The sequence below is a fragment of the Bison bison genome, unplaced genomic scaffold (genome assembly GCF_000754665.1).
Source record: "Bison bison bison isolate TAMUID 2011002044 unplaced genomic scaffold, Bison_UMD1.0 scf7180017864389, whole genome shotgun sequence".
In the NCBI taxonomy this organism is placed as follows: Eukaryota; Metazoa; Chordata; class Mammalia; order Artiodactyla; family Bovidae; genus Bison; species Bison bison.
The window spans coordinates 8073241-8089846 of NW_011494961.1; the positions used below are offsets into that span (position 1 = coordinate 8073241).

A 16606-nucleotide genomic window follows, 5' to 3' on the forward strand; every position below is an offset into this window, starting at 1 on the left:
TGGCACCAGGCCAAAATCCGAAGAGGCAGTGAATGGTACAAAGGCCCAGCTCTTTCCACCCAACATGTTTCTGGCAGGCATTCTTTCCTCTGGAGCTCCCCCTGGGCTGACACCAATTCTGTCAGCTGTGTATCACAGGATGGAGCATCTCCTGGCAACTTCTGCATCTTCTTTACCTCTCACTGGAATTGTTCTTTAGTCGCTAAGTCGTATCTGACTCTTTTGCAACCCCATGGTCTGTAGCCCGCCAGGCTTCCCTGTCCATGGGATTCCCCAGGTACCAATACTAGACCGAGTTGCCACTTCCTCCTCCAGGGGATCTTCCCCACTCAGGGATCAAACCCGTCTCCTCCATTGGCAGGCAGGCTGTTTACCGCTGAGCCACAAGGGAATCCCTTCACCAGTTACTCTCCACTAAACCATTTTGCCCTTCTAACTCCATTGTAGCATACACATTCTAGAGAATTCTGTAATAAAATCAAAGACTAGTTTGTTTCCGATCTAGGCCATTAATTTACTCTATCTCATTTATTTAACCTCTGCTGATGTTAATACTGCTTAGCAGGCTTTTTATCAGGCTGTTAACATTTTGGCAGTGTCCCCAAAAGCAAAAGTCTAGTACAAGGCACAACTTTTTCCTTCACATAAAACATTGCAATTTTACCAGTGGAATTATTTAAATACATCTCTTTGTGTTTAGTCAAAAAACAAAACCTTAAAAGCTATGGTATAGAAACACACCCCAAACCTTAACAGCGCCATCTGGTGGTACTTAACAGGAACTTCTCACTATTCAATTTCTGGAAAAGACCTATGGAAATCATAAAACCTTTGTGTCACCTTGTCCATCTAGTTTAATCAGGTTTTAAAATAAGGCCAAAAAACAAAAAAACAAAAAATATAAGTTAAATCAAGCCTTTAAAGTTGGTGGATACATACAGGTCTTGTTTTCCTTTTTCAGAGCTTTGGATATAGTAACCACCTCTCCCACCTCTCATCACTAATGGACTGTTCTTGCATTGTTTTTGTTGGTTGTTATTTATCAGTATCTGAGATTTTATAAACATTTTTTAACTTTTCAATAATTTGACTTCCTTATAAGCATATAAGCTCTGTGCTCCCTGGCATACAATAGGTTCTCAAAACTTTCTGGATAAATAAATCAATCTTTTTAATGAACAGCTACATTTAGATCAGTCCTGGAATAAGGGAAAAAATCCACCTGAGCTGAAATTTTACTGTAAACTTAAAGATCTTAGGATAAGAGTTGAGACCCCAGAGAAGCGTCCTCCTCCCAACCTCCATGACAACCACAAGTCTGTTCCCTACAGGATTCACAGGCGGTGCAGTGGGAAAGAATCCGCCTGCTAGTGCAGGAAACACAAGGGATGCAGGCTGGATCCCTGGGTTGGGAGGATCGCTGGAGGAGGAAATGGCAACCCACTCCAGCATCCTTGCCTGGAAAATCCCAAGGACAGAGAAGCCTGGCAGGCTGCAGTCCATGGAGTCGCAAAGAGTCGGACACAACTAAGCAACTGAGCATGCAGGCCCAGCCCGCTGGGGGGAACCAAAAGCCCCGGCTAGAAGAAATTAGGAGAAGACCAGACTAGTCTACAGTTGTTTTTATGTGCTCAACACTGTATTAATTACTGGAAGTGAATACCTGAAGGGAACTTCATCTAACACAATCACATTTAAAACCGACATGACTGTGTAGCCCATGCTTGAATACTTATAGGGATATGGATATTTATGCCACCTCATAAGACATCCTGCCGCCTACACCTGGAGACTTCAAGCTACCAACAGGAGCTTGATAGTTACAGGATGGGAGTGGATTAATTACAGACTGAAGATTAATACCATCAATGAAAAAAAAAACAAAAGTTAATTAGAAAAATTATTTATTTCTGCTCCTTTCATACATCTTATTGTTCCTGAAACAGTCTTCCATATATATCTGAAACGATGTACTGTCACACACTCTGTTTAAAGGCAAAGCACCATTGGTAAAGCTGATCAGCTGTCCAGAGTTCTCAGCTTATGGGATCACGTGTCCTGATTTTACATTAATTTCTGAAGGTCAGAAAAGTCACCTCCAAAAAATGTTAAGGGGTTTGTAAAAAATAATCACTTTATTCAATATTATAGCTATAGAAATGAAGTACATTTTAAGAAATGAAAAAAAAAAGAAGAAAATGTCACTTAATATCATTGGTACGTCAGTGAAGGCCAGCAGGAAAAAATACTGATAAGCTTGTCTCTGACACCAAGAAGACATTCTAGTCCACGCTTTAATATGCTTCCTATGTTTTCACTAGATGTTTCTTTTCTGCTGCTTTTCATCCTTCTCTGTATTTCATATCTGAGGACTGGTATAGCCTTTAAAATTTCATTAACAGGAGCAAATTCAGTACCTGCTGATTTCTTCTCAAAAGGCACTCTAACCCATCAGATAGCCCCTGTAAAACATAAAATTTATAAACACAAAGAGTGAAAAGGAAGCAACATTTCAAAGTGTCCCAAACAAATTTTATGATGAATCAAAGGACAATCTGAAAATATAAATGTGTGATTCCTCATTATGGTTCTTCTTTCATATCTTGCCCCCTCAATAAATATAATACATTACTGGGCCTTGGTTCCATTATCCTTCCCCCTCAAAGGACAAATTTACAAACCAATATGCTAAATGACACCAGATAAGAAAAGAAAGAAAAGAAAATGTTATGTAAAAGTTAAAGCTAAGAGTTAGAATCAATTTCCTTTGGATTCTCACAATTCCAACAAGAGTCACAAAGCTTTTTATAGAAAGCAGCTCATTTCAATATCCCAGAAAGCCTAATATTACCAAAGGGAAGGATGGAGGGACCAGGAGCTGTCCATGCCTGGGAAGTGAGCCCTCGCACCCTGTGCCTGTTTCTTTAGGAAATGTCCTGACGGTGGGCAGGGGCATCAGCTGTAGCTGTTGAGCAAGTCACATTTCACAATGTTCAAATAGAAGATCCTTTTACTAAATGGACAAGGTAGGCCCTGAAATTCCCTTTAAATTCAGGTAGTAACAGTCTGCTTTATAAAGCTCCAAACTTTTCCTTTTGCAATAAATCCTTGCAACCTATTAGGATCAAGAGGAAAATAGAAAGGCTGTGTAAAACTATCCACATTAAGAAAGGGGTGAAAACATCCTGTCCTCATTGATGCCTTTAGAACTTCTCTGCTTTTGACCCTGTTTCTAACATGAGTAGATAAGCTTGGGCAAACCTTAGCTTCCTCATCTGTAAAATGGAGTTACATCAAAGAATTTAAAGGATTATATAAGACAATCTACCAATATAGTAACTGCTACTCACAGCAGTAAGCACTTGACAAACATTAGCTATTATTAGTTCAGAGTCTCAAGTTTCTTCCTCTCTTAGGTGGCGGCAAAAAACCACATCATGGGGTTGATACCTCCCATCGTGCCTGACACAGCGCAGACACTCAGGAATGAGATTTTCCTCCTTCCGGCTCCTAGACCCACCTGACTCCCTACAGGTCTTGGGTCTACATGCAGCCTAAGTGATCTCCTTAGAACTCATTTATCCCTTTCCTTCTGCTCTACCAGCCTAGCCGATTCACACTCTGAGCACAGAGATACAGAACTTTAATCTCACAACCCTGAGACAACCCAGGGTTGAATAAAAAATAAAAAGGCTCTTAACAGATATATTCATTTTGAAGACCTCCACGTAAATTTGCTAAGGTAATGCCTGATACTCCACAAAAAGCATACTTTAAGACCTAAGCTTCACAAGTACTTAATCTGAAAGAGAACCGACAGGTGTATGTATATAACTGGATCACTTTGTTGTACTCCTGAAACTAACACAACACTGTAAACCAACGATACTCCATTACAAAAAAAAGATTAAACCTATAATAAAATAAAACCTGTCAGATATTTCTTAACAACAGTAACAACAAAAAAAGACCTAAGCTTCACAGGAAATAAAAGGTTCAAGAAGATTCTAAGAAGTGCCCACCACCAGTGTCGGCACCGAGGGAAGCTGCTCAACAGCTAGCTTATGCTATGAAACAAAAGAGCTGAGGACTCTTTAGGGACAGCTGTCGGTCATCTGCATGTGCTGATATGCAAACACAGGACATTTATCTCTTGATATAGTTATACGCTGCAGTATTCTTCCTTGTAATTAGTGTGTGACCTATGCTTCCGCATCAAATAAAGCCATCTTTTAATGTTTAAAACTGTCAGTAGGAAGGACACCAGGTCTTTTAAAAAGCATAGCTCAGAAAATATAAAGCAGGTTGTACCCTTTCACTGCTATTGTTTTCTCAGGGTACCTGTTGTTAAGGATATCAGATTCTTGGTGAAAGGGAGTGCTACCCTGGAAGTTATCTTACGGCACAGCCATCTTTTATCTCAGATGCTAGCAACTTATCTGATGTGAAAAAATTCCTGGTTACTGGTGTTTTTTACTGTATTGTTGTTGCTGTCTCATTTATTACATATCTAACTGCTTCTATATGTTGGGACATCAGAGAGAATCTATGCCCAAGATGACACATCCCTTCCTTGCTGGTGGTAGTAACCACACCCGTCATGAGGAATGTGCAGGCCCACAGACCTGGCTCATCATCTCTCTGGGGCCTGCAAATATGCCAAAATGCAATACTGTTGCGTCCCTTTATTTTCTAAAACTGTCCCATTGCTTCTCCCCATGCCACACTCAAGGTACCAGGCATTAGGAGCTGTAAATGAGAAACCACATCAGAGAGGGGACCATAAAGTCTTTCCTCTTTAAAATTTAAACCTTAGATTTGGCTGCTTGGTAAATTACAGAAACAGCAATCTTTTGTTTAGACTACTGTTCTGTTTTGACTACATCTATCTACACCTGAAACCCAGAGAGTATACTCCTGTTTCTTATTTCCTATTGTTAGATCTTAGTCAACTATCTTGGAAATTGGCCTACAGAATGCAGAAAACAAATGTTTACATAAATAATTACAAAAGATGAAAGTAATCCAGAGAATTAAACAATTTTCAAAATTTTTTTCTAAGCAGGAGATAGCTCAGCTCTGTTATCCTATCCTTCAAATGCCATTTTCTTTCTTTTCTGGGGGGAGCAGCGCCACGGCACACGGCTTGCAGGATCTTAAGTTTCCCAAGCAGGGGTCAAACACAGGCCCTGCAGTGAAAGCACCAAGTCCTAACCACTGGACCACCAAGGAATTCCCAAACCAATTTATTTTTGTCCCAAAGATAACGTAAGCTTTCTGAATGAATCTAAATAATGTAATATATATATGAAAGTCTCTTTTCTGTCCAAGGCTTAATCGATTTTCCTATCAATATTCAGAAAGCAGCAGCAATTAATGGCTTGAAAATACTCTCTATTATTATTAGTTCTATGGGAATTCTTCCAAGGTCACAGATTAACCAAAAAGCACTTTTAGAGAAAAGCCTCCATCAGCGGTCACTGATGCTACAGCAAAATAACTGGATTTTCTCATGAACATACATGGAAATAACAGGAAGATCTGTTTGTTTCCATTTTGCTACTAACCTTAAGCAAGTCACACATTTCTTTGGTTCTCAAAATGTTCATCTATTTAAATGAGGGTTAAATTAAATCTCCTATGATTTCACATGATCCACAAAATTATTTTACTAGTTTGCAAGTTAAGATATTGATTATACAAAGCACTGAATAACTTACGGCAGCTTCATTCTCATGAATACTCTAGCCATGAAAAAACTCAATAGGACACACACGAATCCAATGAATAAAAGAAGAAACCTATTGAGTTTGGGAATGTTTGGTGCATTGGATCTGTCCAGGATTATAAAACCTAAACCTCCCATTGTAAACAGGAAGCTGGATGCAAGTCCTTCCATAATGTACTGTCCATTTACTCTGAAAAAGAAGAAAACAGCAAAACAGTCAATGAAAATTTCCAGAAAAATAAAAAGTTTTTTCCTCAGATTGAAATTCCTATTTCTGCTAAAACATTTTTGTGTTTATTTTTTATTCTTGTAAGTGTTTTACCATATTTCTGGCTATTCATTCCAATAATTATTTATTGAGAGCCTATTATGCATCAAGTACTGTTCTAGGCTCTGGAAATATAACAATGAACAAAACAAGAGAAAAATCTTTCCTCTTCATGGAGCTTATGCTCAAAAAAAAAAACTTTAAAACTCAACTAACACAACTATCTACGTAAAACCAAAATGCACATTTTAATTATTAGCTTAAAAAGTCAACTACTATAGGTACATGAACCTTTTACGCAGAATTTTAGTTTTGCTTTTAAAAGTTATGTTATTTAAATGTCTACTATCGATTTCAAATTGTGAACTGGTTAGAAATGTTTCCTGAGTTTTATAGTAATTAACAAACCTCTTATTTCAAAGGGAAATTTTTAAAAGCAAGTTTTCTTAATTAAGGCTTCATGAACTCCACAAAGATTTCCAGCAACCTATAAACTCTTCAGTTCCTGTATATACGTGCATATGATTGTTCTAGCGTGTGTGCGTGCTCAACTGTGTCCCACTCTTTGCGACCCCCATGGACTGTAGCCTGCCAAGCACCTCTGTCCACAGAATTTCCCAGGCAAGAGTACTGGAGTGCATGGCCATGTCCTCCAGGGGATCTTCCTGACCCAGGAATCGAACCTGAGTCTCCTGCATCTCCTGCACTGGCAGGCAGAGTCTTTACAACTGCGCCACCCAGGAAGCCTCTTTCTAGGGGTGAAAAGCTTTCAAATTCTCAAGAGTTCATGGACCCCAAAAGGCACATTTCTCTGTTAAAGATATGATTTATACAAAGACACATGTAAATAAAGTATACGCATGCATGTGTGTATGTATGTATATATATACATACATTTGCTAAACTAATTGCTTTAACTGAAAACAACACATGCAGCAGTTTCAAAATTCAAATTCAAATGTCAACCCTGTGAAAAGTCTCCCTACCAGCAGGATGTCCAGCCACCCAGAACCCTCTTCCCTGCAGAGAATCATGGTAATCTTTCCAGGAATATTCTCTGCATGGAATACCATTCGTGTAACTGTAAATACAAATATGGGGCTTCCCTGGTGGCTCAATGGTTAAGAATCTGCCTGCCAATGCAGGAGATGCCAGTCCAATCCCTGGGTCAGGAAGATCCCCTGGAGGAGGAAATGGCAACCCACTCCAATATTCTTGCCTGGAGAATCCCATGGACAGAGGAACCTGGCGGGCTCCAGTCCATGGGGTTGCAAAGAGTTGGACACCACTGAGAGTGAGCACAAACACACACAAACACAAATAAAGAGCTATCTTTAGGTAGACAGTTACCAAGTGGATTTTATAAGGCAATACAACAAACACTGTTCAAGGGAAATAAACAACAGGAACTCTCAAGTCTCAAATATTACTTTTCTTATTTAACAGTATAGGGTCTTCCCTAGTAGCTCAGCTGGTAAAGAATCTGCCTGCGATGCAAGAGACCCCAGTTTGATTCCTGGGTTGGGAAGATCCGCTGGAGAAGGGATAGGCTACCCACTCCAATATTCTTGGGCTTTGCTGGTGGCTCAGCTGGTAAAGAATCTGCCTGCAATGTGGGAAACCTGGGTTCGATCCCTGGGTTGGGAAGATCCCCTGGAGAAGGGAATGGCAACCCACTCCAGTCTTATGGCTTGGAGAATTCCATGGACCATACAGTCACACGGAGAAGGCAATGGCACCCCACTCCAGTACTCTTGCCTGGAAAATCCCATGGATGGAGAAGCCTGGTAGGCTGCAGTCCATGGGGTTGCTAAGAGTCAGATATGACTGTGCAACTTCACTTTCACTTTCCACTTTCATGCATTGGAGAAGGAAATAGCAACCCACTCCAATGTTCTTGCCTGGAGAATCCCAGGGATGGGGGAGCCTGGTGGGCTGCCGTCCATGGGGTCACACAGAGCCAGACACGACTGAAGTGACTTAGCAGCAGCATACAGTCACAAAGAGTCGGACACGACTGAGCGACTTTCACTTCACTTCACAACAAACACTGTTCAGGAAAAATAAACAGCGGGACCTCCCAAGTCTCAAATATTATTTTTCTTATTTAACAGTATAATCCAGTGGCCCAATTTGGGGGGGGGGGGGGGTTGTGCTGGGTCTTCACTGCTGTTTGAGGGCTTTTCTGCCCTAGTTGGAGTGACTGGGGGGGCTACTCTTGCAGAGCCTGGGCTCTAGGCGCAGGGGCTCCACCAGATGCAAGGGCTCTGGAGTGCAGGCTAAGTAGCTGAGGTGCACACATTGAGCTGCTCCGCAGTAGGTGAGGTATTCCCTGACCAGGGAGCAAACTGCAGTGAAAGGCAGATTCTTAACCACTGGACCCAGCAAAGCCGCACGTATTTTTCCTTAAATGGCCAAACAGTATATATCTTAGGCTTGTCACCCATAGAGTTTGTGTCACACTTACCACAGTAGCTTGAAAGCAGCCATAGGTAGTATAGAAGTAAATGGTTGTACCTACCTCCAATAAAGCTTTATTTACAAATAAATACGTACCAGTTTACTGACCCTAGAACAGCCTACAAATAAATGTATTTTAAACTGATATCTTCCTTTAAATAAGTGATTATGACCATCATTGTGAAATATTTTCTAATAAACGGATAATATACTTTTATTCTTGTTCTCGTCCACTTCCTACAATCTCTAAATTTAGCATTTTAAAACAGCTATTGTCAAAATACAAATCGACCCAATAGGTTGTGCCATAATTTTAAATACGCAGGCATGCCCCAGCAATCTTCTTTCCCACCATCGAATCATTCAAAATGGTATCTTTTACCTGTAGGCCAAGAAAGCGACTGGTCTCTGATGCCCGTGTTCATCAGTCACTGAGCCGACACTTGGAGGTTCAACAATAACATCATAAATGATTCCTAAATGAAAGGTAAGAACACAGATTAGACTAAATTTCTAATTTATTTAGTTTGTGTCTATCTCTAAAGTGAAAGTGTTAGTTGCTCAGTTGCATCTGATTCTTTGTGACCCTATGGACTGTAGCTTGCCAGAGTCCTCTGTCCATGGAATTCTCCAGGTAAGAATACTGGAGTGGTTAGCCATTTCCTTCTCCAGGGGATCGTCCTGCCCCAGGGTCAAACTGGGTCTCCTGCATTGCAAGAGGAACCTTTACTGTCCGAGTCAACAGGGAAGCCCATTTGTCTCTAGAGGTTCATTTGTATTTAAGTAATATTTCCTTTTGGGGCTTCCCAGGCGGTGCTAGTGGTAAAGAACCTGCCTGCCAAAGCAGGAGACACAGGTTCGATCCCTGGGTGAGGAAGACCCCCTGGAAAAGGAAATGGCAACCCACTCTAGTATTCTTGCCTGGAGAATCCCATGGACAGAGGAGCCTGGCGGGGTACAGTCGATGGGAGTCATGAAGAGTTGGACACCACTGAGTAACTGAGCAGAGAAATCTTAGAGCCTGAGTGCTGGAGAAGATTGGGAGCCCATTCATAGAAAGATACTGAAGTTAAAGGAAGTATCTGTCTCTAAAGATGCATTTATATTTAAACAGAACTGCTCTAATGTATTATTACAGTGAAATGAGGCCCAGCTTATCTCCTATACTTCAGATAAACCATTCAGAAATTCAACTCAGTGTTTTTAGAATGACTTGTAAATCAGAATTATCTCCAAAAAGAGATATTTTATGACAGAATTCATTCAGTAACTGTTTCCAAACTCAAGAATGACTCCACAATAAAGGAAATTTAACATTAAAGGCTACTTCTAATTCAAGAAAAATGTTACACATATGCTTGGATATGTTTCTATAATTAAGACTAGAGAATTTTTCTTGCTTAAAAGTAAAATGAGACATTTTAAAATCACATCATTAAGCAGACTGGCAATACAGGAAGCACATGATCATTAATATCTTTCATTATGTCTTAATGACCACTTATGTTACTGCCCATCGACACTGTTTTCCAAATCTCCTGCTGTCAACATCTACTCTTTTACCTTCTCCACGGTTTTCGACCATCCTCATTTTTAGCTTTTTTTAAGCATAGCAAGATGGTCTCCCTCACCTCTGATAACAAAACCACCATTTAGGAATTGCCTAATGCTACCTCACCATCAAATCCACAAACTGGAACCAGCTTCCATCTTCACCTCCTTCCCTCCAGCTACACCAGAGGAAGAGTCCCTCCTCCTATCACGATGGGATCCCCTTTGCAATCATCAGGACTCCACACCCTTACCATTTCAAAGACTGTTCCTCTGGCTAGCTCCTGTCTTTCCTGTATTATCTATCAACCTCCTATTCCCTACATCAATCTTTCCTTGACACCAGATCCTCCTAGTTAACATTCTATTTCTATGCTTCCTTTTGGAAAGGGAGCCAGGCTTCTTTCTGGAAAAGAAAAAAAGAATTTGGTAAACTTGCTGTCTCCACTTTCTCATTTACCCTCCTTCATTCCTTAACTCACTCCAATCTGACTTCTGCCACCACTGATATTACTCTTGCTAAGGTGACCAATGACCTTGCTGTGGTCAAATTCAAAGGACACTTTCAGTTCTCAGCTTAGGAGGTTTCCTAGCAGCACTCCATCCAGTTTACTAAATCCATTTCTTGGGGGGTGGGAGGGATGGCTTCTTATGGCTTTTGTGACACTTCTATCCATGTTTTTCTTGCTATCTCTCTTGCTGAGCCGCTTCTATAAAACCACTAAACATCGGAGTTCCCTAGGGTTTGATCCACTATTTTCTTCTCTTTCTACATTCTTTTCCCAACTGAACCAATCCCTTCACGTGGCTTTTCTATGCTAATGATCCTCAACGTGCCAACACCTATTAAATGTTCACACCGTTAAAATTAGATGTAAGCAAGGAGATCCAACCAATCCATCCTAAAGGAAATCAGTCCTGAATATTCATTGGAAGGACTGATGCTGAAGCTGAAACTCCAATACTCTGGCCACCTGATGTGAATAACTGACTCATTTGAAAAGACCCTGATGCTGGGAATGACTGAGGCAGGAGGAGACGGGGACGACAGAGAATGGGATGTTTGGATGGCATCAGCGACTCAATGGACTTGAGTCTGAGTAAGGTCCAGGAGGTGGTGATGGACAGGGGAGCCTGGCGTACTTCAGTCCATGGGTCGCAAAGAGTCAGACACAACTGAGTAACTGAACTGAACCGAAGCTCCATAAGGACAGAAATTCTGTCTCTGTTCTTCAATATCTGGCTTATAGGAGGAGTTCCAAAAACATCTGTTATTGACTAACTTCAATACAAACCTCTTTTCTCACTTCCTATCTGCATACTTGACATTTTCAACTAATTATAGTTGGTCTGTCCAACTATTACATATCCCAAAGTGACCTCTGGATTCACCATTCCCCACCAAAAAACCACTTTATTTCTTTAGTCTTCTCAGAAAATGACACTTCCGCCTACTCAGTGCTCAAACTGGATACCAGTAAAATAGTAAAATTCCTTCACGCCATTCTCCCCCTACATCCAATCAATCATCACCAAGATTCTGCTTCCAAGATATCTTTCATTGTATCTTCCTCCATCTCCGCTGCCACCATCCTAAGTACACTGTAAAACCCACCTAATTGGTCTCTTAATCCCATATTTGTTCAAACTTTTCCCTCTGCCCAGATACTCTTCCCCCAATCTTGCAGCCTTTGGCTAACACATCATTTCCTCAGGGTCTCCAACGTAAATGATGTTCCTAACTCTGATTATTTTTCAAAATCTCTTTTTCTTTTCCTTCAAGGCACTTGTGGCAATCTGCAATGGAAAAAATGTTATGGAGAAAAGTTTACATGAGATTTAATGTGTCTCAACCAATGGCATGATAAGCATCATGAAGGGAGGGCCCTTATCTGTTATAGTCATTGTTCTCTCCAGTACTTAATGCCTAGAACTTAATAGGGACTCAGTACATTATTTGCTATTTCTCAGCAATAAGTATTGTTATTTATAAAGGTACACTCAGTATTCAGGTGATTCCTTTCCAGTGGCAAAACCAACTCCCGTATGAGATAGCTCATGGCCTTGGCCACTAAAAGGGGTCCTCTGACTTCCGCCAGAAGTTAGGGCAAAGAATCTCCCCATTACAAAAACTGATAGGGAAAAAGGAGCCAGAATGAAAACTGTGAGGTTTCCAGTAAAGGCCCTGGCTCCAAGGGAGGTTAAGGATTACAGGAAAGATTTCTAGCAGATGAGGATTTTTTTTAAAAAAGCAACATGCGTTTTAAATTTTGTTTATTCAGTTCAGCCCCTATTAATGTGCTGAGCAAATGTTAATACTAATGTTATGCTTGGACAGTATCTTAGCAACATAAAAAGTATTTTAAATGTAACTTATTTTGAACATAAATTAACTGTCATTATCCTAGATTTGGGAGAAGGGTAAACCTAAAGGTTCATGCTAGAACTAATCCCACATTTCAAATACTTCCCTCTTCAATGCCAATTATTCTCACAAAACATCTATGAAAATGATGTCTCCGACTATTCCCTTAAAAATAGTCATCTGCTCTTGCTGTCCTTAATCTGTACAGCTTTAATTTTATCATTTCCAAATTAAGCTCTCCACTTCCCAAAATCCAAAAGTGCAGTAGCACAGTGCTGAGTAAATCATGGAAATGTTGAAGGGGTGGTGGCTATGAAAAGACTGCAGCCGGATTGCCAACTCACCACTATATAAAGCGACGCCCCTTTTGCAAAGAACAGGATAAGATGATAATGCAAAAGTGTTCAAAAGTAATGCTATTCCCCTTATTCTTTAAATTCTCCACTTCTGCTCTCTCAAATACGACAGCTTCTGAAAATTTATCTCCAACCTCAAATATTTATCAAAACCGTGGGTTTCGGAAGATTCCATTCATATGTATTGCTGACTGAGGAGAAAGCGACACCAAGCCTTAGGTTTGAGCTAACAAATCCAGACTGTTAAGTGTCTACCAAAGTTCCAGGGACCACAGACAGAGAAGGTAGAAGTCCCACACCCTCCTGATCAACAGTGGAAATAGAATGGGCCAGAACAGATTTTCCCAGGGCCTTTATTAAGTAACTCATGGCATGCAATAACAACAGCAACAATCTGGGCTTGAAAAACACACTATTCAACTCGGATCGTTTAGCTAAGAGGCCAGGAAAGTGAAGGCAACGGGATAGACAGGGCGTGAGGGTAAAGAAACCTTTGGGCGGTGAACACTTAGGACCCCAGAATTTCCCTCCACCCTCCGAAAAGACTGAGAGCAGGGCGATGCTTTCCCCGGCTTAAAGTCAGGGAACTGACGCGCCCCCGGGGCGGGCCGGCTCTCCGAGCCTCTCGGGGCCCCCGGCAGGCCGAGTTACCTCCGGTAATGAGGAAGTAAGACACCACCACCAGAGCGTACACCGTCATGGCCGACGGCATGTGCACCCAGGGCGGCTTCTTCAGCTTCAGGTTCGGGCATTCGAGCACTAAGAACGGGACTCGGTACAAACTCTCCATGTTGGCGGTAGCAGGGGACGCTCTCGGCCTCCAGCCCCACGCGACACCCGGAAACAGGCCCGCCCTCCCTTTCCCCGGCGCGTGCGCAGGGAAGCGACCGGCAGGTCCGCAACGCTCGGAGGCAGTGTGTACACCCCCAGAAGAAAAGAAGGAACTATAAAAACGGATAAGTGACGTGACCCAAAACTATGTATTACAGAATCTTGTGAAACATAAACTTGAATAAAAAGTTCAGTTATTGCCAATGAATAAACAGGCGATTTATGCACCTTCAAGGACCTGCAGGCCTTCAGACGTGGCCAAGCCGGAGAAGCAGAGGGAACGGAATCTATCTGAGCCCCTCCCACTCACAGATACCGCGGATTTTGGAAGCTGATTGGACGCGGAGCGCCCTAGGTTCCCAGAGCCAGAGGATGAATGGGGAAGTTTGGGAAATGTTGTCTTTTTTATTAGCGGGTTTTTCAAGAGTTTGAGAAAGTCCTAGGTTGTTGAGCTTTTACTTCCTGATGTAGCAGTGATGCTAATAATAATAACTGTTAATAATTGCTACGTTAATATTTTATAACATTTGAAAATATATATCTAATTTAGAACTATCACAAATGTCAAGAAGACATCGCCACAAGATGCCTAAAGCGGAGACTTTGAAGTGACCAAAATACTATTTTAAATAACCCGTGTCCTCTGCTCTTTTCGTAAATGCTTTCGTAAAATCTTTCAGGCCGAAAATCTTGAGATCCTCCTGGTTTCTCTATGAAACCTCCATGTCCAAAGTATCAACAAATCTTTTTGGTTGTACTACTACCAAAAAAAAAAAAAAAAAATCTAATTCATCCACTTCTCTCCATTTCATATTTACCACCCTAGTGGAAGGCACCATCGTATATAGCCTGGGCTAGAAATTTACAATCCAAGCGAATGAAAATAATTGATGGAGAATTTGTCTTTGGGGATGGACTAGATGGCCTAAAAAGTCTTTTTGTTTTCTGTTTAGTTTTTCTTTTTTATATACTCTCTTGAAAGTGAAAGTGAAGTCGCTCAGTCGTGTCCGACTCTTTGCAACCCTGTGGACTGTAGCCCACCTGTCTCCTCCGTCCATGGGATTCTCCAGGCAAGAATACTGCAGTAGGTTGCCATTTCCTTCTCCAGGGGATCTTCCTGACCCAGGGATCGGACCCAGGGATCGAACCCAGGTCTCCCACATTGCAGGCAGATGCTTTGCCTTTGAGACACCACGATTTTTTACAGGATGGCATGAGCTCAGAGGGTAAAGCATCTGCGGCAATGCAGGAGACCCGGGTTCGATTCCTGGGTTGGGAAGATCCCCTGGAGAAGGAAATGGCAATCCACTCCAGCACTCTTACCTGGAAAATCCCATGGACTCAGGAGCCTGATAGGCTACGGTTCATGGGGTACCAAAGAGTCGGACACTACTGAGCGAATTCACTTTCACTTTCTTGCGTTGGTTCTGCACTTTCAGTGACTCAATTAATGAGAAATTGTTTAAATACCATAATAATAAAAATACTTATAAAATGTAGTAGCATCTAACTCTAAATATAGACGAGGCTTGCTGCCCTAACTGTTTACCAGTGAGAGTCTCCCCAGAGTCTTACTTAGTGTGTATTAAGGAAGGTATGTTAATGGTAGATTATGAGAGAGCCACTAATAACACCAATAATAAAAGCTGTTTACACCACAGCCAGCATTTACACATGGGAAGTTTTTCTGGGGACTATACAACAGAATATTTCTGAAATTCCCATGCTGCTGCTGCTAAGTCGCTTCAGTTGTGTCTGATTCTGTGTGACCCCATAGACGGTGGCCCACCAGGTTCCTCTGTCTCTGGGATTCTCCACTCAGGAATACTGGAGTGGGTTGCCACTTCCTTCTCTAATGCATGCATGCATGCTAAGTCGCTTCAGTCGTGTCCGACTCTGCGACCCTATGGACAACAGCCCACCAGGCTCCTCTGTCCACAGGATTCTCCAGGCAAGAATACCAGAGTGGGTTGCCATTTCCTTCTCCAGAAATTCCCATAGTTTTATAAATAAGGAAAACTTTGGAACAATTAAAAATATGTTGCCTTGAAAAAAATAAGAAAAAATGTATACATTAAAATTTTTAAGCTTCCTTCATATCTTCTGAAGGGAAGCTAATGTTAATTAACCACCTCTTGGCAGATATTATATTGTCATTTACATTAGTTCTTACTTATTCTTCATGACAATTCTATTAGGTAATTACTAATGTCACCACTTTACATATGACAAGACTGAAGCTTGGGAAGTAAAACAAACTCAAAAGGCATATTATGTGATTGGATATGAACTAAAGGCAATTGCCCTAACATAAAGCAGATTTAAGACATTTGAAATGAGACAAGTTTATATACTTATCCTTCCTCATATATCTTGGGGCCAAATAAGTCCATATACACTGTAGATAAGGCACAGAAGTTTTAAAAAGTATCAACTTTCCAATAAAAAATAAAACTAAAGTCAGAACACATCAGTTCAGTTCAGTCACTCAGTCGTGTCTGACTCTTTGCGACCCCATGAACTGCAGCACACCAGGCTTCCCTGTCCATCACCAACTGCCGGAGTCTACCCAAACCCATGTCCATCGAGTCGGTGATGCCATACAACCATTTAATCCCCTGTCCCCTTCTCCTCCTGCCCTCAATCTTTCCCAGCATGAGGGTCTTTTCAAATGAGTCAGCTCTTCGCCTCAGGTGGCCAAAGTATTGGAGTTTCAGCTTCAACATCAGTCCTTCCAATGAACACCCAGGACTGATCTCCTTTAGGACAGACTGGTTGGATCTCCTTGCAGTCCAATGGACTCTCAAGAGTCTTCTCCAACACCACAGTTCAAAAGCATCAATTCTTTAGCATTCAGCCTTCTTCACAGTCCAACTCTCACATCCATACATGACCACTGGAAAAACCATAGCCTTGACTAGACAGACTTTTGTGGTCTAGGTTGGTCATAACTTTCCTTCCAAAGAGTAAGCGTCTTTTAATTTCATGGCTGCAGTCACCATCTGCAGTGATTTTGGAGCCCCCCAAAATAAAGTCTCTCACTGTTT

At 41.4% G+C, this 16606-nt stretch overlaps 1 protein-coding gene across 1 annotated transcript; it reads right to left on the reverse strand.

Annotated features, from left to right (window-relative positions):
- Positions 1 to 1887: 1887 nt before the first annotated feature.
- OSTC (oligosaccharyltransferase complex subunit (non-catalytic)) lies at positions 1888 to 13587 on the reverse strand. The gene is made up of 4 exons (XM_010858554.1): positions 13380 to 13587; positions 8839 to 8932; positions 5721 to 5918; positions 1888 to 2462 (listed from the first exon to the last, which is right to left on the reverse strand). The coding sequence occupies exons 1-4, from the start codon at positions 13516 to 13518 to the stop codon at positions 2444 to 2446; spliced, it is 450 nt and encodes a 149-aa protein (XP_010856856.1). The 5' UTR covers positions 13519 to 13587; the 3' UTR covers positions 1888 to 2443.
- Positions 13588 to 16606: the final 3019 nt, after the last annotated feature.

Coding starts and splice junctions, on each gene's coding strand:
- OSTC (XM_010858554.1), bottom strand. CDS start 13,518: ATGGAGAGTTTGTACCGAGTCCCGTTCTTAGTGCTCGAATGCCCGAAC. Junction 8,933..13,379: donor TTACTTCCTCATTACCGGAG/GTAACTCGGCCT, acceptor CCTTTCATTTAG/GAATCATTTATGATGTTATT. Junction 5,919..8,838: donor GTCGCTTTCTTGGCCTACAG/GTAAAAGATACC, acceptor CTTCTTTTTCAG/AGTAAATGGACAGTACATTA.